General features: G+C 43.0%; 1 protein-coding gene across 4 annotated transcripts in view; it reads left to right on the forward strand.

Annotated features, from left to right (window-relative positions):
- Positions 1-20,816, forward strand: part of RANBP9 (RAN binding protein 9) — a 71,944-nt gene extending 51,128 nt beyond the window's left edge. Inside the window, exons 9-14 of one of the 4 annotated variants that reach the window (XM_005302858.5) lie at positions 3,470-3,660; positions 5,700-5,847; positions 14,034-14,155; positions 17,411-17,562; positions 18,551-18,662; positions 19,840-20,816. In XM_005302858.5, the coding sequence (XP_005302915.2) occupies positions 3,470-3,660; positions 5,700-5,847; positions 14,034-14,155; positions 17,411-17,562; positions 18,551-18,662; positions 19,840-19,970 (856 nt within the window). In that variant the 3' untranslated portion in view covers positions 19,971-20,816. The remainder of the gene's footprint in view (positions 1-3,469; positions 3,661-5,699; positions 5,848-14,033; positions 14,156-17,410; positions 17,563-18,550; positions 18,663-19,839) is intronic. The other 3 variants (XM_005302857.4, XM_024107833.3, XM_024107832.3) reach the window with 3 other exon arrangements.
- The last annotated feature ends 277 nt before the right edge of the window (positions 20,817-21,093 follow it).

Below are 21,093 nucleotides of genomic sequence, written 5' to 3' on the forward strand. Positions count from 1 at the left end.
GCTTATTTTTATATTACCATCCACCCGTCATACAGAAGATTCCTGAGATTCATCCTAGGGAAACAGCATTTCCAATACAGAGTACTACCCTTGGGCCTATCTGCTCCAAGGGTTTTTTCCCAAGGTTTTTGCTGTCGTTGCAGCTCACCTATGCAGACACAGAGTAATGATATTTACATACTTGGATGACTGCCTCATAGAGGCACCAACACAGCAAGAAGCGGTGAACGCCCCGCGGAGCATGATAACCCTTTTCACAAATCTAGGGTTGCAATTAAACATGCAAAAGTCCACACTGGTTCCTGTCCAAAAGTTGGAATTCATAGGAGCCTGTCTTGACTGTCTAACAGCAACACTAACCCAACAATGCTTCCTCACCCTAGTCAACATAACTTCAACAGTGAGGGACAGCCCACAAACATCCGCCAGAACATGTTTGCAACTCTTGGGGTACATGTTGGCAACGTTTGTTGTCAAGCATACCAGACGCCACATGAAATGCTTGCAGGCCTGGCTTCGAACAGTGTATATACCATACAGACACCCTCTCAACAGATGCCTCACAGTGCCACGCAGAGTAAAAGACTCGTTAGCATGGTGGATATAACCAAAGAAAATCTGCTCAGGAGTCCCTTTCCATCAAAGAACTCCAACCACGACAGACGCTTCCCTAATAGGTTGGGGGGCACATCTACTCAACAATACTGTCGAAAGTGCTGGTCCCCAGCAGAGTTCAACCTGCTCATAAACTTACTCGAGCTAAGGGCAGTCCAAAATGCATGCGAGTACTTTCTCCCTCTAATCAAGAATACAATCAAGATCCTCAGAGACAATATAGCGTTCATGTTTTATATAAACGGCCATGGGGGAGCACGATTATACTACCTATGTACAGAGGCGATACGCCTTTGGAATTGGTGCATCACCAACAACATAGAGATATCGGCATCCTACCTGCCAGGATGTCAGAATACAACGGCGGATGTACTAAGCAGGGATTTCTCACAAACCCGTGAGTGGGGGATGGATCCTGGAATTCTCAAATCCATATTCAAACTATGGCGGTTCCCTACCATAGATATATTTGCAACAGCTCTAAACTCCAAATGCCCACAGTATTGCTCTAGAGTGGGATTGGGACACTACTCCCTAGCCGACACTCTCCTCATAAAATGGGAGGCGCCACTGATGTATGCCTTTCTTTCGACCTCACTCCTAAGCCGAGTCGGTCACAAGATCAAGCAGGACAAATCCAGGGTCTTTCTCATAGTGCCCACATGGCCCAGACAAACGTGGTTCCCATACTTGCGCCAGATGGCAGTGAAACCGCCTTGAACCCTTCCCTTAGTACCTCACCTTCTATCACAAGATGAGGGATGCGTCCGTCACCCCAACCTCTCAGTACTCCATGGATGACTGGGGTTGAGAAGGCCTGTTCTGAGGAAGTAAAAGCTATATTACTGAACAGTGAGAGACTAAGTACAAGAAACACATATAAGTGGAAACGATTCTGCACCTGTTGCCCAGATAAACCAATCTTGCCACAATCGTCCCCCCCCCCCCCTACTGAGGATCCTGGACTGTATACTAAGACTTAAAAAAATCAGGGCTATCCACAAACTCCATCATAGTACACTTGGCTGCTATTACCTCCTTCCACGACAAGGTGGACGGGGTCACTATATTTGCTCACCTGACGATTAAACGCTTCCTTAAAGGCACTGAAAACATTTATCCCACAATAAGAAATTACACCCATGAGGGACCTCAACCTCGTTCTCTGTGGACTGATAGGAAAGCCGTTTGAACCCCTTGCAACTTGCTCTTTGTTGCACTTATCCATGAAGGCAGCTTTCCTCATTGCCATCACATCCGCCAAACAGGTGGGAGAATTAGGTGCCCTAATGGCGCACCCACCTTATGCAACATGCTTTAAAGAAAGTAATCCTATGACCGCATCCTAAGTTCATACCCAAAGTTGCTTATCCCTTTCATTTAAACAAACCCATTTACTTACCTGTATTTTTTTTTCCCTAAGCCACATGCGGACGGGAAGGAGGTCTCACTCCACACATTGGATGTTCGCAGAGCATTAGCTTTCTACATTGAAAGAACAAAAACATTTTGAAAATCATCTAGACTATTTGTTTCCATAACTGAATGCTTGATGGGTCAAACCATCTCAAAAGAGAGACCATCCAAATGGATGGTAGGATATATCCATTTGTGCTACCAAAACCACAATCTTCAACATCCACCGGGAGTTTGCACACACTCCACCAGGGCACTAGCAGCATCTGTGGCCTTTCTCAGTAATGTCCCTATCACTGACTTGCAGAGCCGCTACCTGGGCATCAGTCCATACTTTCACTAAACACTATGCCTTAGAACAACAATCAACATCCAGTGCTCCACTTTGGACTTACTGTGTTATCTACTGTCAGTAGACCAACTCTGAAGCCCCCCCCCCCCCCCCCTCCACTCAGGGACACTGCTTAACAATCACCTAAAGTGAAGCGCTCCCAGGGACACTCCTTGAAGAAGATACCTTGTGCAGTAACTGAGGTTCTTGGAGATGGTTGTCCCTGTGCGTGCTCCACTATCCTCCCTCCTTCCCTCTACTTCAGAGTTTCAGGCCAATTCTCTCAGGTAGAGAAGGAACTAGGGCAGTTGGCTGCACACCGCTATGTAACTGATTGGAGTGGCGCGAGACAGCTCTGGCGCATGCGCGGCCCAACTGGGCCTACTACTACAAATCTTAGATTACAAGCACAGGGCATCAAGCACCTAAAGTGGAGCACCCACAGGGACAGCCATCTCGAAGAACCTGAGTTACTGCACAAGGTGAAAAACCTTCTCTTCCTGAGGAAAAAGTTTAATTTAAAATAGAACATTTAATCTTTCTAAATTTTCCTTTTTTAAAGACTATTGATTGTCAAAATTTATTCTTGCAGGATAAGGTTCTTGCTTTTCTAGGTCCTCCCCACAAATCAGTTACTTGTTCTCTTGTGGTTACATTCTGGTTGGATACTCTCTAACCTCATAATCTGAAGACTGAGAATGTACCTACACTACGTGCGCTACACTGGTACAGCTGCAGCTATGACATTGTAGCACTGTAGCGTAGACACTTCCTACGTTGACAGAAGGGGTTTTTTTAATCAATGTGGTTAATCAACCTCTGAGAAGCAGTAGCTAGGCCAACGGAAGCGTTTTACGCTGATGGTTAGATCGACCTAACTATGGCTCTCAGAACGTGAAATTTTTCACAGCCATTGATGGCGTAGCTAGGTTGATCTAGTTGTTAAGTATAGACCAGGCCTAAATCTCGGACATTGAGTGCTTTGTCAGAGAGTAAAACTTTGTTTTCAAGACTTAAATTACTTCTGCTTGCATTGAATGTTTATCTGAAATTCTGAAGTGGCATGTCTTCTCCCTAAAATAATGTTGTCTTTTTTTAATTGTTTAGGGTGCGCCAGTTTATAGAAATGGTGAATGGTACAGACAGTGAAGTGCGGTGTCTGGGTGGCCATAGTCCAAAATCACAAGATAGTTACCCTGTAAGCCCTCGATCATTTAGTAGTCCTAGCATGAGCCCCAGCCATGGAATGAATATTCACAGTTTAGCATCAAGCAAAGGAAGCAGCACACACTTTTCTGGTGAGTCACACTAGGGGAAAACCCCACACCATACTGAGATCTTTCTTCAATTCTGAATGTCGAGAAAAAAATTACAGATCTGTCAGATTTGCATATTAATGATTTCTGTTCTCCTAGTTTAACATACTGAATTAGTTATGCAAAGGGACGTTAATACTCATCAATTGGCTGTTTTTGGTGATGTCAGTCATTTGCCAACTGGAAATAGTGCATAGCTGATGTCCAGTCATCATCAAAGTATAAATCCAGCTAGGTGAAAGTAAAGGCTTGGGCAACCAGCTAATCCCATGGTGTATGTCACTTGGGGACTGGTTCCAAATATTTTGGAGAAGTCTTCTGTGTAGTAGGGTGGTTTTTGGCATCTAGTATGTGGTTAGCTGCTTGGAGGTGATTCCAGGGTGGGACTTATGAGTGAATCCCAAATGGCACTGCTTTTCCCTTGGCAGAGGACCCACTGTATTCCACCTCCCCCATACTGCCCCATTTGATCTGCTGACATGACCAGAAGCTACCATCTCCTTCAGCCTAGGAATGAGCATGGGTTATAGGGCATAGAGAACAGACAATGACTTGTAAGGAGTCCCAGAGCAGTGCTGTGCTGGTATGAGGGGTTGCGGGGTTGGTGGTTAGGCAGGTCAGTTTCTGACTTTCTGCTGACAACCAAACTTCACCCTCAGTAGAGCTGAGCAGCATCAATTGATCAGGCTGTCTTAAGCAGATCTTTAACTTAAAAGACAGACTTGAATATTTCAAGGCTTCCAGTTCAGTTTAAGTAATATTAAATATTTGAGGGGAGGACCAGCTTTTAAAGTGCAAGTGGGTTGGACAGAGGGAGAGATTGGGCTCTGTGAAAGTAAGTGGAAGTTTTGTATATCTTCACTGAACCCAGTCCTCTTTCAGCAGTAGTTGGTGTTCCCCTGTCCACTTTCAGTTCAATTCCGTTATAAAAACTAAATTGAGGCCAACGTCTTGTCTTCAGTCTAGTTTTCCCTAACTAGAAAGTGAGAGTTGGGGGGGACAGTGCTGCTGGAAAGGCAACTGCTGTCGTGGGGAAGGGACTGAAGACCTTATGAAAAGTTAAACATGTAGCTATTATAATATTCAAATAGAAGGTATTTATAACTTGTATCCTGTTTCTCTTATCCTCAGCTTTGAAAGTTTAGTAGGATGTGATGCAGAAAATCTCTCACCCCCAAAACTTTGACTTTCTATTGTTTTGAAGATAAAGCCACACCTAATAATAATAAATCTATGCAAAGTTGTATATTAGTAGTGGCTGATGGATTTATTGAATGGCAGATTGAAAGTGCTTGTGATCTATTGCTACCATAGAATATATGGAACTCCCATTTTCAGGACTTGATAAAATAAAGTATCAAATTAGTACACATTTAATGTGTCTGCTTTTAAATTACAGCTTTCCTCAATTAAATATTACCAGTGAGGGATGAGGTGTTGGCGGAAAGAGTAGTACATCAGGCTGAAGTAATGTTTAACCAAATGTTCTGCGGTTTAGCAAAGTGTAATTCTCCATCAAATTTTGATCCTCATTAATCGTTTGTTTAGTCAATAATATTGAATAGACCTTCAAATTACTGAACTTGCGTATGAAAAAAACATAAAAATAAGTGTTTGTAACAGTTATTATACAAAGCCAATTAAGATAAAGTGTAGCCATTAAAAACCCAGGCAGACACTAGCCCAGTCAGGGTTTTCAGATACTTTCTGAATGGTATATTCCAATAAAAAGGTCTGTAGTTCCTCTGACTTGTGTATTTCACTGAGAACTTTCGCTAATGAACTGAAAATCTGATCTGTAAGCTGCTGTTCTCATTTGCTAGTTAATTTTATTACCTGGCTTCTTTACTGTGAAAGCCTTAAATCTGTTTCAAAGGCTTGAGGAGTGGAAGCTAGTTATGTGGAATTATTTGATAAATCTACTGTACATGAACAAATCAATCTTATACTTATTTCAGAAATGTGTACATAAAATAACAATTTGTAACTGACTGAAATTACTAAAATATTCTTTTGTTTAGGTTTTGAAAGTAGTTGCAGTAATGGAGTAATATCAAACAAAGCACATCAGTCTTACTGTCATATTAAACACCAGTCCACAAGTTTGAATGTACCTGAACTCAACAATATAAATGTATCAAGGTCACAGCAAGTTAACAGCTACACCAAGTGAGTAATCTCCCAAACAGATGTCTGATCCACCATGATGCTAGTTTGTCATAAATATCTTTATTTTGCACTGCAGAGAGAGCAGTTTTTATATGGGTTTTTAGGACCCAGGCATAGCATGTGTTTTTGAGTACTCACTAATAGTTGATAAAATGGGGTGAGGTGAGGGGGTTGGAATTATTTTCTCATATTTTTCATTAAATGTATTGTGATACTTTCACCTTTAAGACTCAGTACAATAGTACACATATACTGTTCTGTTAAATGAGTAAATTGGGAAAAGGCAAATTATTTTAACTGTGACATTAGAGACATCAGTTTTTGTTCTCAGACCAGCTTCTTCTGGTTGTCAGACTTCTCCCTTCATCTTCTGGTCTGGTGCTTATTCAAAATCATGTGTGAGGACTTCAATGACCAATGTATTCACTGCTTTTTATTCATTGTATGCAGATAAGATTGAGTGAACTGTGGATTCTCTTGTATGTAGTACATAACCACAATGGCTTGCTGCAAGCACTAGATGTGTGCAACCCCTTTGCTTTTAATGGGTTTGCATATGTCAGAGGAGGTCATTCTAAAATGATAGATAGCATAGGTATAACCGAGCCTAATTTGGCCTGTAAAACGTTTATTGCTGGGAGAGATGGACGGAACCAGACTTGAGAGTGCAGGAAGAGTTTACGGATCTAGCAGGTGGAGGGGAAGCATTTACTTTTAAAACTGTCTGTGATAAAGAAACCGTTATGATGACACATATGGAACTACTACTTGGAGTGCTTGCACATGTCCATTTCATAGTAAATGTGTGCGTGCCCTGCATATAGTTGCCAGAATTTTTTTCCCTCAGTGGTACCTGTCAGGTCAGCTCTAGCACCCTCTGGTGCTGCGCACTTATGGAGCAGTATAAAGAGTCCAGTCAACCCTGTACCCTCTCAGTTCCTTCTTAATGCCTGTGATGGTCACTGGAACTGCTCCTCTTCTTTGGCAAGCTATAGTCAGTGGTTCTCGTTTGTCATTCCAACCTTCCTTTTTTTCTTCTTCCCAGTAGTTATTTCTCAGTTTGGACTTTAGTTAATAGTTGTAAATAGCAACAGAGGGTCCTGTGGCACCTTTAAGACTAACAGAAGTATTGGGAGCATAAGCTTTTGTGGGTAAGAACCTCACTTCTTCAGATGCAAGAAGTGAGGTTCTTACCCACAAAAGCTTATGCTCCCAATACTTCTGTTAGTCTTAATGGTGCTCTGTTGCTTTTTACAGATTCAGACTAACACAGCTACCCCTCTGATAGTTGTAAATAGTTAGTTGGACTCACTGCATTGGCAGTGCTTCCTCTACTCCTGGAGCTGGGCATGCCTTGGTCTCTGAGCTTCAAGTCTGCAGCAAGGCCATGCCTTTGAGTAACCCACACTCCAATCTAAAGTGGTTGAGTGAGACTCGTATCCGGGATCGCTGTCAGATCTGCCGCCAGTTCAAGCCAGGTACAAAGAAAAACTGGGAGGCCAGGTTAAAATCCCTCCTGATGGAGGCGGCACTCAGACCCTCCTTGGAGTCAAGCCAGTCGGACTCAGCACCAAGAACCTCAGCATTGATACAGAGTGCTCCGCCTGCTGTAAGGGACTCTCAGCACCATTTCCCATCAACGGTGTTGAGAAAGAAACGTAAGAAGCAGCTGGATAACCGGGCCTTCCCCAAAAAGGCCAAGCATGGGAAGAGCAGTGGAGTGTAACTTGAGTCTGGCCATTCCTCTTCCCTGTTTGACAGGCTGTACTGTCAACTGCATCCGGTTTGCAGGCTCTGAGTCCAGTCCAGGATCAGCCGTTGGCAGCAGAGGGACAGCATGGCATCAGCAAGATAGCGGTGCTGTCCACGCTGGAGGCATTCATTATAGCCAGAGACTTACTAGTCCTGTCGGTACTGCCATTGCCAGCAGTCCAAGAGTTGACATCTGTGCAGGCGAGTAGAAGGGAGCATGTTGACTTGAACTCCTGTTCAGTACCGGGACCATCAGTACCGTCCAAAGGGAAACCATCCCTGCTAGTGTCGACACAGGCTCCCCCACCTTGGTGCAGTCCCCGGATCCTTGGCACTAATCCCTGGAATTGACAGGTACTGCACCTCCATGGTCCCTGGAGGACGGCTCTGAGTTGGAGGTGGAGTCGTGCATCCAGCTGAGGAATCCATACTAGTATTCCCACCCCCTATCCTATATGATGGGGGATCCTGGTGAGCGGCACCTGACCCGGACTCCGGCACCAACATTCAGGACCTGGACCTGGACCTGTGGGATCCATGTGGTGCAGAGGAAGAAGAGGAGGAACCCCTGCTGGTACAGGCCGCCGCTTCCTCCCCAGATGAGGTGGTGTCAGGGCCAAGCATGTCAGCCCCCAACTGCCCGCCACCCTGGGTGGCCTCGAACCTATGACTGGAAGTGTAAGTAGTAAGAGTCTTCCCACAGCCTAGTAGACATCTTGGCCACGGTGGCCCTGTCAAAGTTGGCTCTTCCTCTCAGTGAGGCCATTATGGGTCCAGTTAAAACCCTCTGGTAAACCCCATCCTCTCTGGCCCCTCCACTTCGAAGAGGGCAGAAAAGAAGCACTTTGCCCCTGCCCAAGGTTATGAGTACTTGTACCCCCCCCAACCCCTCCAGGGAGGTCCCTGGTGGTGTCGGCAGCCAACAAAAGGGACAGGCAGGGACCGTAAGGGGCAACCCCCAAGGCAAAAGACTCAAAAAAAACTCAATCAAAACCTATACCTCTCTGGTAGAAAAGCTTATTCTACTGGCGGTTTATGGCTTTGCATCCCCAACCAACAGGCGTTGCTAGGGAAATGCAACTTTAATGTCTGGGACTCCATATCAAAATTTAAGGACTCGCTCCCTCAGGAATCCAGACAGGAGTTCTCTGCTCTGGTGGAAGAAGGGAAGGCAATAGCCAGGGCTTCCTTGCACGCCACCCTGGATGCAGCAGCCAGATCTGGTGGCCATGTGAAAGTTCTCTTGGCTACAGTCCTCTGGCCTACCGGTGAAGGTCCAGCAGTCCCTTCAGGATCATCTGTTGAAGGGTTCTCACTCTTCTCAGAGCAAACAGATGTGAAGCTCCATGGCCTGAAGAACTCCTGAGTGTGTCTGCCATGGTGCCTTCGAGGAAATATTTCAGGCCCTAACAGCTCACCCATTTCTCAGTTCCACCACCCTGTCAGGACCTGCACAAGAAGCGAATTAGAGGCATTTTAGACTTGCGCTGCCTCAACAGCTATCTCAAAACGCTGAAGTTCTGCATGGTCTCCCTCGCCTCAGTCATTCCCTTCCTAGATCACAGGGACTGGTACACCATCCTCCATTTGATTATCTTGATTTTCCGAGATCACAGAAGGTTTCTCAGATTTGTTGTGAATCAGACCCACGACCAGTTCATAGTTCTCCCATTTGGCCTGTTGGCAGCCACACAGGTCTTTATGAAATGCATGGGGGTAGTTGCAGCCTTCCTGAGAAAGCGAGGGGTACAGATTTACTTGCATCTTGATGACTGGCTGATCAAAGGCCAATCCTAGGCCCAGGAGAAGACCAATATCCACCTCGTTCAGGCAACCTTATGAACACTGGGTCTACTGATAAACTATCAGATGTCAAACCTCATCTCGGTACAGAGAATAGAGTTTATCGGAGCGATGTTCGATTCTACCCAAGCCAGGGTCTTCCTCCCAGAAGCCCACTTCCCGATGATGGCGTCAGTGATATCGCACTCCAAGGTCCACTCTATGGCAGAAATGGGCTGTCGTGACAGACTTTTAAGTTACATGGCCACGTGCACATATGTAGTGCAGCATGTGAGACTGAGGCTCAGACCCCCTTAGTGTACTTGCTGAACTGCCATCATTTGGGCTTGGTGCTCTCAGTGCCCATTCCAGTCTTTGCCTCCCTCAACAGCTGGAGGGATCCTTGGTTGGTGGGCTCAGGCATTCCCTTTGTCAGGCCCCAGCCCTCGATATCCCTGGTCTCAGATGCTTCGGAGTTAGGCTGGGGGTCTAATTTAGGGCACCTCAGGACTCAAGGTCTGTGGTCCCCGGAAGAGCGCTCTATGCATATAAATGTCAGAAAGCTTAGAGTGGTCTGTCTAGCATGTCAGGTGTTCTTTCCCATATTGCAAACAAGGACATTAGGGTACTTACAGACAACCCAGCAGCTACGTTCTACACCAACAGGCAGGGAGGGGCTCACTCTTCCCCCTCTGCCAGGAGACTCTTTGCTTGTTTTGCATAAAGCACTCGATCCACCTCAAAGCTTCTCACCTTCCAAGAGCCCAGAACGAGTTGGCAGATTACCTCAGCGGGTCTTTCTCCATTCACCATGAGTGGTCCCTCCATCCCAACATAGCAAAGGTCATTTTCCAGTGGTGGGGATCTCCCCTTGTAAATCTGTTCGCAACCAGGAAGAACAGAAAATATCAGTTTTGTTCTCTGTGCGCCACAGCCCAGGCTCACTCATGGATGCCTTTTTATTCTCTTGGACAAACCACCTGTTCTATGCCTTTCCCCCATTCCACTTACGCACAAAGTCCTGCTGAAGGTCAAGTGGCACACAGCGAGGGTTATTCTGACAGCCCCAGCCTGGCCACATCAGCACTGGTTCGACGCACTGTTAGATCCATCAGTAGCGAGTCTGATGCTGCTCCCTCCCTTCCCTGCTCAGGGCTATGGTTGAATGCTCCATCCAAGTGGAAGCGTTTTTTCCGTTTGGTCATCGCAACAAGGCTTCTCGCCTGCTCAGTCATCTCTTCAGATGGTGCTGGAGTATCTGCTAGACGTTGGTGTTTCAGATGAAGCAGTTTCATCGATTAAATAACATCTCTCACCCATTTCAGCATTCCACCCTCTGCTGTATGGCCAATCGGTTTTCTTGCACAAAATGGCCATTCATTTCCTCAAGGGATTAGAAAGGCTATGGATGCAGATTTGGGAACCCATTCCCCCTTGGGACCTAAACTTGTTCTTGTCAAAGCTCATGGGCCCTCCCTTCAAGCCCCCTGGCATCATGCTTCCCATCTGGAAGGTGACTTTTCTGGTAGCAATTATCTTGGCCATGAGGGTCTGAGAGATCAGGGCCCTTTCATCAGAACCCCTGTACAAGGTCTTCCTTAAGGACGAGGTATAGCTCTGCCCTCACCCTGCATTTCTCATGAAGGTAGTTTTGCCATTTCAACAGTAATCAAGCTATTTTTCCAACGTTTTCTTCCCGAAACCACACGCCAATAAGGAGGAGCAGCAGCTCCGCACATTGGATGTTAGGCTAGCGTTCTATATAGAAAGGACAGTACCGTTCCGTAGATCCACACAGCTCTTTGTGGCAATAGCAGATAGAATGGAAGGCCGCCCCATTTTGGCTCATAGGATTTCATACTCGATCACATGCATTTGCATGTGCTATGAGCAGGTGGGGATCCCTCCACCAAACATTCTGACTGCCCATTCCACGAGGGCACAATATTCCTCAGCAGCATTCCTGGCCCAGGTATCAGTCCGGGACATTTGCAGAGCGGCGACCTGGTTGTTGGCGCATACATTTTCTTCCTACTACGCCATCAACTAGCTAGGGTTGTGGTTTGGTCGAGCTGTGTTGAGATCTGCATGTCCGTGAACTCTGAGCCCACCTCCTATGGTACTGCTTGGGAGTCACCTAATGTGGAATGGACACGTGCAAGCGCTAGAAGAAAAAACGGTTACTAATCTTTCTGTAAGTGGTGTTCTTCAAGATGTGTTGCACATGTCCATTCCACAGCCCACCCTCCTACCGCTCTGTTGGCATTGGCCAGCAAGAAGGAACTGAGGGGGTGTGGGGTTGGCCAAACGGGTACCACTGAAGGAAAACATTTCTGGCGACTGTGTATGCGGCGTGCATACACCTAATACGGAATGGACATGTGCAGCACATCTCGAAGAACAAACATTACAGAAAGGTTAGTAAGTGTTTTTTCCGGAGCAAGCTATATCCCTTAATGCTGGTATTCCAATCCTGGAAGTTGTCCCACCAAGTCTCGTAATGCCAATTAAGTCATAATTTTCTTCATATACCATGACTTCCACTTCATCCCGCTTGTTCCGCATGCTCCTTGCATTTGTGTACAGGCACTGAAGATATATTGCAGACTGCCCTGTTGCTTTTCTTCTTGCCTTTTTAATGCAATTGTGGTTTCTAGTCCCTTCTCTAGAAATTAGAAAACTAGCATAAACAGATGAGGTTCCAAAAACACGTCTTTGTTTCAAGGAAGTGTTTTGTATTAGCAATTGTCTCTGCCAAAGGGCTTCATGAACTCCAACCCACCTTTCGAAGCTTTTCGTAAGATGCACTACAGCCCATCATTTACAAGGGGCCTTTTTTCTCCCGATGTTAAAAAGGCACTGAATATTCCCTAATAGTGAAATTAGTTGTAAACTGGATTTCTTTTAGTCTTAGGGTACGTCTTCACTTACCGGAGGGTCCGGCGGCAGGCAATCGATGTTCTGGGATCGATTTATCGCGTCTGGTTAAGGCGCGATAAATCGATCCCGGATCGATCCTGGAAGTGCTCGCCGTCGACGCCGGTACTCCAGCTCGCCGAGAGGAGTACGCGGCATCGACGGGGGAGCCTTCCTGCTGCGTCTGGACCCGCGGTAAGTTCGGACTAAGGTACTTCGAATTCAGCTACGTTATTAACGTAGCTGAATTTGCGTACCTTAGTCCGAAGTGGGGGCTTAGTGGGGACCAGGCCTTAAAAGCAATGTCTGAGAAGAAGTGCATCTTTAAACGGTGCTTTTCGTAACTGATAATAGAATGAGCTGGAGTATTATCGGTTACTATAGCCCATATTTTTAAAGGTATTTAGGCATTGGTGTCTAAGTGCCTAAATTCCTTTTGAAAATGAGATTTAGGCTCCTACATAATTTAAATGTTGCAACGCCTAAATACATTTAAAAATATGGAGATGTCTGAGGCTCCAGCCTTTGAAGGCACGCTATTCAACCAGAGCACATGCAGCTTCCACAGAGTGCTTTTGTCCAGTGCCATGAACAGAGATCTGTCATGCAGTCTTGTGCTCCATGTGTGTTTTCTGAACAAGATTCTTGTGTCTTGTGCATGCTTTGGCTGACTGGGTTTTGGTTCTTTCCCCAACCCTGTACCTCTGCCCTCTGTCTTATTCCTGGTATTGCTTTCCAGTCTGAGTGAATAATCTATGGACTGAAACTTGCTGAAAGAACTGCATTGTTTTGCCTAAAGCTGGTGTTCTCCAAATAAGCTTCATGCTTGCCTTGCCCTTTGGTATAAAAAATAAGAGAGAATTGGAATAGCAGATTTTCTCAGCAGTTGAAGTATACTTCCTACCGCTTATGACCAAGCTCAAAACACACATTGGAATTTCTGTGTATAATTATCAGAGATCCTAGAAATCAGTTTGCCACAGAAAAGCACGGAAAAATGAGGAATTTGCGTTGTTACAGAGAATCTTTAGTTTTTACATTTTGTGAAAAAATAAAAACATACAGTAGAACCCTGTTTACCCAAGCCTCCATTATCCGGCTCTCCGTATTAACCAAACTGGGGCTGAAGGGCTCCAGTTTCACCAGAGACCCACCACCCGGGCTGAAGCCCTCTGGATTATCCAAAGTTTTGATTATCTGATCTGGCCCCGGTCCCAATTAGTTTGGATAAACAGGGTTCCACTGTATCAGTAAAACATATTGAACTTATATAATATTATGGCCAGAGAAACTAAAGTTCAGCCTTTCATTTTAATCGTAGAAAAACACAGATTTTTTTTTAATCGGAGAGCTTTTTTATCAAGAAAAACTAGGATCTCTGATAACTATATCTAAATTAACTATATGTATTAATATGTATTTTAACAAATTTCAACAAAATAGTAAAATTAACTTTTCACATCTCTTAGCACCAGAGATCTGTACTACCTCATGCTGAGTGTTAATGTATTTCACATTGGCTGTTGGGTTGGGGCAATCCAAAATCCCTTATGTCTGTGTAGTTATTTGCTGTGAATAAATCTATGGTTAATTATTACTCATCCAATGTGATATTATTTAAAAGGTGATATTTTGGCTAGGGCAGACAGGAAATTGTTAAGGTGAAACTGTAAAGTGGAGAAGCAAACCAAAGTATTTTTGAAGTTAGTGATATGTTTTTTTCTCCTCTTTCTCAGCAGTGATGTAGACATGGAAACAGATCACTACTCCAATGGAGTTGCAGAGACTTCATCCAATGGCTTCCTAAATGGTAGTTCTAAACATGATCACGAAATGGAAGAATGTGACACAGAAATGGGTCTGCAGTGATATTTCTTACATTTTTAATAAAAAGTGATGGCAACAAGGTTATGTTTTTACTTGCAATGCTTCCCAAATTGAAAATTAGTGACATGACTGAAATCTTAACTTTCCATTTTGCTAGTATTGTACTATCTGTAAATCTCATAACACTATCTGGCATGATGTTAATCTGAAAACAAGCAGGGGAGAGGGGAATATTGTAATAGATATTAAAAAAAAAAAACAAATAACCGGCACACAACTTCATTTGGAAACCATCATGCTTTTTGTTTAGTTCATTGATGTTAGCAGTAAAATTTTTTCCCTGAAAACTCAATACTCATTGATAGCAATATAACCAATATGTTATTGGACCAACTTCTGTTGGTGAGAGACAAGCTTTCAAAGAGCTCTTCTTCAGGTCTGGGAAACTACAAGATTTGAACAGATTGTTTAGCATAAGTAGTTAGCACACATTTCAAGGGACCATTCAAGATGAGGTGGCCTTTTAACACCTCTTATAGGGAGGAAAGGAAGTAGGGGGCAGCAGCTGGGGGAGGGGCAGGAGGAGAGAGGTTGTTTAGTGGGTTACAGATTGTTGTAATAAGCCATAAATCTAGTGACTCTGTTCAGTCCATGATTTTTAGTGTCTAGCAGAGTGATGAATATAAGCTCCCAGGCTTGTCTTTGAAAGTGTTGTCCAGATTTCCTTGGAGGATGAGGACTGAGAGAGTGATCGCTTTAAGTGTTCACCCACAGGTGATATGGTGTCTGTGTTTTATCATTATGCTTGTGAAAGTTCATTCAAGAGTGTAGTGATTGAGGTTTCACCCACATAGTTGTTACTGGGGCATTTAGTGGACTGGATGAGGTACACCACATGTTTTGATAAGCATGTGTAGAGACCCAGGGGTATGGAAAGGTATGTTGATAATTGTAGCAGTGGGGATATGTCTGCAGGTTTTGCATTTGTTCTGGTGAGTTCTGGTGCTGTTTTGAGTTGGTGTGTCCTGGTGTGGGGCAGCTTGCATCTGATCAGCTTGGAGAGGTGGTTGTTGGTGGTGGTTTGAAGGCCAGAAGAGGGGGTTTAGGAAAGATTTCAGGATGGGGTCCCCAAAATGGCCTATACCAAGGAATTGGGGAGATGTTTTAGGACAATCTTCTTCTCCTTATGGACAGAGACAGGAAGGGTTGATAAGAGATTGAAATGGTTCTGCTTTCCACTAGAGAGAAATTTCATATTTTCCACATTTGACTTATCAGTCCTACTTTAAAAAGTAGCTATGTAAAAATGGCCCAATCTTTCTTTCTTATCAGATCTGTTCTGTGTTCACTCATACCTGTTGACTTGAGTGACACATAAGTTTAACAGCTTCTTTTAGAGCCAGTGCAACTAAGAGGAAGTTGACTCAATTTCAATTATAGGGCCTATCAAATGTACCTGTGCAACCATGCTGAAGGCATTGAGGGTTACACTGGTGTAAATAGGCCATAATTTGGCCTCACTAAATCTTTCATACTCATGTGTGTGAGAGAGAATCCAGCTTGACAATCAATTCCTGTATTTGCAGGGCTGCATGTTGGAAAAAAAATTTTTTTTTTTACTTAAAGTGAGACAAACATGGATTTTTTTTGTAGACTTTCAGAGTACAACAGTTCTTAAAAAGATCTGTGAAACTGCTCCAGTCTCAGAGCATACACTAGTGCTGTTTGCAGCTTCCCTAGTAAACTAACATTATGTCATTGTTTCAACACAGTACTTCTGTTCCCAGCACTGAAAGAGAGTCATCTGAATTCTCAGTCTTATCCTGTGTATTACATTGCTTAAACTGAATAACAAGATCTGGTTTGTGTTCGAAAAACCACTTCTTTACTCTCTTGCAGCCTTTTCCACAGAGGCTTTCTGTGATAGACATGAAACAGCTGCAAAGGCACAGAGTTGCTTTTTTTTTAATGTAGTTGTTTACAGCCTCTGGAAAATGAAGTCCTAGACTGGGCTCCAGCTAGCAACAGACATCGCTGCTTCAAGACTCGTGGGTGTTTCACTTCTGTAAAAGAAATGTGGCTTCTTGGACTACCCAGAATACTTTACACCCCACAGTTTGAGAACTATTTTATGATATTTTGTTTTTTGAACTCTTTCCAATTTCTCTGTAGTGTAATGTACACATGAGTGTGTGATTGAAGTAACCAGAGATCTGTTTTGGAGGTGACAGTTCACTTACCTAAGATAATTGTGGTAAAAATGACAGTTATAATTTGCTGGACACTATTAAAAGCTAGACTGTTATTATCACAAGCAAGTTATGTACAGACTAGACTATATTTAAAGGGGTAGGGAGGATGGCTTTGTGGCTAAAGCACAAGTCAGAGTTAGAGATCTTAAGTCTGTTCCATAGCCGCCCGTGTAATCTTGATAAGTCAGCTAACTTCTCCATACCTTAGGTTCTTTATCTGTAAAAATAAGGATAACACTAATCTCATAACATGCTGAAATTGATTAATGTTCATAAAGTGCTTTGAAATCCCTTGGTGGAAAATATTAGAAGTGGGTACTGTCACCTGTAATTGTGCCAATTTTTAATGCTCAAATAAGATTTTAAAAACCTCCAGTTTTTAGCCAGTACCCTTCTATGATCTGAGATTTAATATTTTTAGCTTTTTCCCCAAGGGTCCTGTTGATTCCTAATAACTATGAAGTGACAGTGGACTTGCAGACATAAAGTACGTTTCTGGGGTTAGCTCTGTAGCAACGTCTGATCTGTTAACCTCCTTGTTTTGACAGTTCAGAATTTGTAATGCTGGGTGCTAATCTGAACAGGCAACTAGAATTGTTGCCCCACCCTGCCCTCCCTCTTCCAGTAGAGAATAGGCTTCCTCATTAAACTGGTGCAACACTGCATAGACCAAGCCTAACGAAACGTGTTTTTAAACCAGTGGAAAACCCTGTTCTGATACTCTTGATTTTTGAACCTGCCTTATAGCAGTTCAGCTTGTCATTACATTTTGCTCCAATGCAAGATACATGAGGTTTTTGGCCATTTTAATTAAATCTGTTAAACTAATGCAATTTCTATAGGTAGAAACTTTAGTAATTATTCAAATAGCTCCACAGCTGTGTGCCAAGAATCCTGCTCCTGAATTGGTTTCATTCTGAGATATCGCATATCTGCTCCTGATTACATGAATTAATCAGTTGGCAGAAACTTACTAGTACCGTACATTTGTACTGCTATACTGTATTAGTGATGATGGTTTGTCATTCTTGCAGAAGTTGACTCAAGTCAGTTAAGACGTCAGCTGTGTGGAGGTAGCCAGGCGGCCATTGAAAGAATGATCCATTTTGGAAGAGAATTGCAGGCAATGAGTGAACAGCTAAGGAGAGAATGTGGCAAAAACACAACAAATAAGAAAATGCTAAAGGTATGGCAATATTTTACGTTAGTGTTTTGGTGACTGCACTTCCAAATGGAATTTTGCAATATCTGCTGCATTGACCATGCTAGTTTTTTGCTTCATTTTTTTTCTTCATGAAAATAAGAGCTATGACAATATTTTTCTATTCTGAGGAGCATGGCTTCCCATCTTCTGTACAGCGGTTTTATAGTCTGAATATATAAGGTGAACATTACTCTGGCAATAGGATAAGTGACAAATGTTAAAAAATCTTTTTTAAAAACTCCTAGATTTAAAAATACAAGGCACACAGTCTCCTCCTCAAATACAACAAATCATATAGTTGCCTCCCAATAAATCTAGAATGTGGACTACATATGTGCCATTTTGAGTTCCGGTACGGTAAATATTGGACCCAGGGAAGCAGCAGAACACGGAGTGCTCTATCAAGGGAGAATACATATGCGTGACATGTGATGCAATGTTTTCTCTCTTTGGGTGGGTGGGAAGCAGAGAGAGAATCTTTTTTGTCAGGTTTTTTTTTCTTTATAATTTCTCCATCTGCTTTTTATAGTTATACGAGACTGGTGGAAAATAATTCCCATACAAAAACCATATTGAGTTTTGCTAGCTGAAACAAGCACTCTATTATAAATACAGTTTTTAAACCTCTTTTGCTCTCCTTGTCACCAAATACTTTTTATCTAAGTTACCTTTTCACACATTGAAAATAACTTTTTTTAGGTTTTTCTAATATTACAAAGTTGCAGGTTGCTGGGCTAAATGGCATGAGCTCAGTTTTCTTAACTACAGTATTGGGCACATGCCCATATCATATGGTATCCCTGTATGCCCATTTATTAACAAAGTGCATTTGCAGTCTCTTATGGCAGACAGCTAATTTTTAGTTCTAGATTAGAATGAATGAGGAAAATAGCTTTTATGTCAGTACTAACTGGATATAGCTGTGTGCGTTTTAGATGGAAGATTAGTGTTCAGTTTTGTTTTCTAACAGGATGCGTTCAGTTTACTTGCATATTCGGATCCTTGGAGCAGTCCAGTTGGAAACCAGCTTGATCCAATACAGAGAGAACCTGTGTGCTCTGTTCTTAATAGTGCAATACTAGGTAAGTATATATGCTTTTTGCTTCTTGGCATGTTTATTCAGGTAAGTGGTGCTGTAAGCACAAATGACAATGCAGTCCCTAGACTCTTGCAAAGGACTGTGTATTCTGCAATATGTATAGTTGAATAATCACTGTACCTGTATTAATGGAAGTACCTGAAATAAACTGATATAAAATCTGCAAACCAGTTTTGACAGACTTGAGTGTTGAAGACCTATGGCACAATGGACAACCAAAAAACCCCTCAAACTGAACAGATTACATCAGCCCCGTGCAGGAGCGGCGCCAGGGTTTTTGCCACCCTAGGCGGCAGCGCTCCTCCTCTGAGAATTCAGAGGGCCTGGGGTCTTCGGCGGCAGGGGTCCTTCCGCTCCACGTCTTCGGGGCACTTCAGCAGCGGGTCCCGGAGCGAGTGAAGGACCTGCCCCCAAATTTCTGCCGAAGATGCGGAGCAGAAGGCCACCCCGCCGCCGAATTTCTGACGAGGGTAGCAAAATGCCACCCCCCAAATCCTGCTGCCCTAGGTGACCGCCTAGGGTTGCCTAGTGGAAGCACCGGCCCGGGCCCTGGCCCCGTGAATTACTGACAGTGCACCGCAGAAGAGAAACAGAATAAAATTCTATGATGATGTTTTTGCAGTAATTTATCATAAAACCCTGGTATTGGGGTCAAAGTCCTCATCCATGGTATTAGTGCCACAACTATATTGCTTTGCTTCTCTCAGAGCCAAGAGAGTACATATGCCTTTCACCATTAAAGTCAGCAATTTTTCAAATTACTACAGTAGTAGTTGATAATCACAATGCAGTTATTTCATGAATAGGCAATGCTGCAGTATCAGAAACCATTCTGTGGTAACTTGGTAAATAATGGCTTACGGGCAACCACAGTTCATCATACAGTAAGACTTATCTTTTGATAAATATCTAAAACCTAATGCACAAAGGAAATGCAACAGGTTAATGATTTTAAACAACTAGTAATATGAAATGTGAATGTTGTATTATACATACAAACTTGCCTAAATCACAGATTCGCAGTTTGTCACACATTGTAAGCCTTTCAACTATACAGTAAAACTGGGTAGATCTGTTCCTAGTACTGTGTCCTAGAAAGTGATTTACATTCTAAATTTTGAAAGAATCTGTTACACAGCTGCATTGTTGAATCTTTTCAGAGACCCACAATCTGCCAAAGCAGCCACCACTTGCCCTAGCAATGGGACAGGCTTCACAGTGTCTAGGATTGATGGCGCGTTCGGGAATTGGATCGTGTGCATTTGCCACAGTGGAAGACTATCTACACTAGCTATGCATTTGAAGATCTCAAGTATGTGTTGTGGCATATTCAACATGGAGGTAGATCAGCTCTGCTGACTGGAATTTGGATCTTTTAATTATGTACTAAGGACAGGTCTGTCGCTTTACGTTGCTTCCTAGTTTACAGCATGATGCAAATGATTTTCTAACTTAGCGTTAGGAGAAATTTTCCATCTTTAACCTCTTAGACGACTAAGAGTTAAAATTATCACTGATAATGTCAGACATCCAAATTGACAATTACAAATTCTTTAAATGATTGTTCAAAACAAACCAAAAATCCTACCACCTTGAGGTGGGGCAGAAGAATAGAAAATGTTGTGGATGTGTTAGCATGTGGGTGATGTAAACTTCAAGCAGGATGACTTGCCAACCTCCACCCTCATTATTACATAGTTCAATCAGTGTAACTTGCAAAATGCATAAACACCTGACAGTTTGGATATATAGTGTTGATGGGAAGAAATATTTTTTAATGTGTACTGTAAAACTTGAAATACTCAGGAGCTGAGTGAATATGTTTGTTGCTACTTACAATCCCTACCTGTTGATCTTAGTAGTTTTTGTTTTAACATGGTCTTTTCAACTTTCTTTGTTTAACTACAGACAACTTCTGTTATAGACTCACCAGTTTAACTGTTGTATAATAACAGTATTACATGTCACAGTGTGGTTACGACCTCTATTTATATAAAAACCAAATATTAGTCAATTTACAGTCTTAATTTAATCTTTGTACACCTTGCATTTTTAAAAGTGCTTAAATGAGTACTATATTGCAATAAAATGTAGTGATATCATAATTAACCAGCCATTAAAAACTTACTTCTACAGATATTAGAAGCATGGATTTGTATGCTACACTGATTCTACTTTGTGTTCTAGCTTTTGAAATGGATGTGAATTGATCACTTTAATTATGTACAGGGCAGAAGCATCAAGTGGTTGTAGAAAGTTAAACTAGCTTAAAGTTGCTTTCTCATAAGCAAAATACTGCCTGCTTCCAGATGTGTTATTGCTTGGGATATAGTCCAGCTTTCCCAGTCTTTGGGCTTGGGCTAGTGGCTTGAAGTTTCAGCTGAACATGCCAACAATTTGTGAAGTGCTGTGAG

Source organism: Chrysemys picta, chromosome 2 (genome assembly GCF_011386835.1).
Source record: "Chrysemys picta bellii isolate R12L10 chromosome 2, ASM1138683v2, whole genome shotgun sequence".
Classification (NCBI taxonomy): Eukaryota; Metazoa; Chordata; order Testudines; family Emydidae; genus Chrysemys; species Chrysemys picta.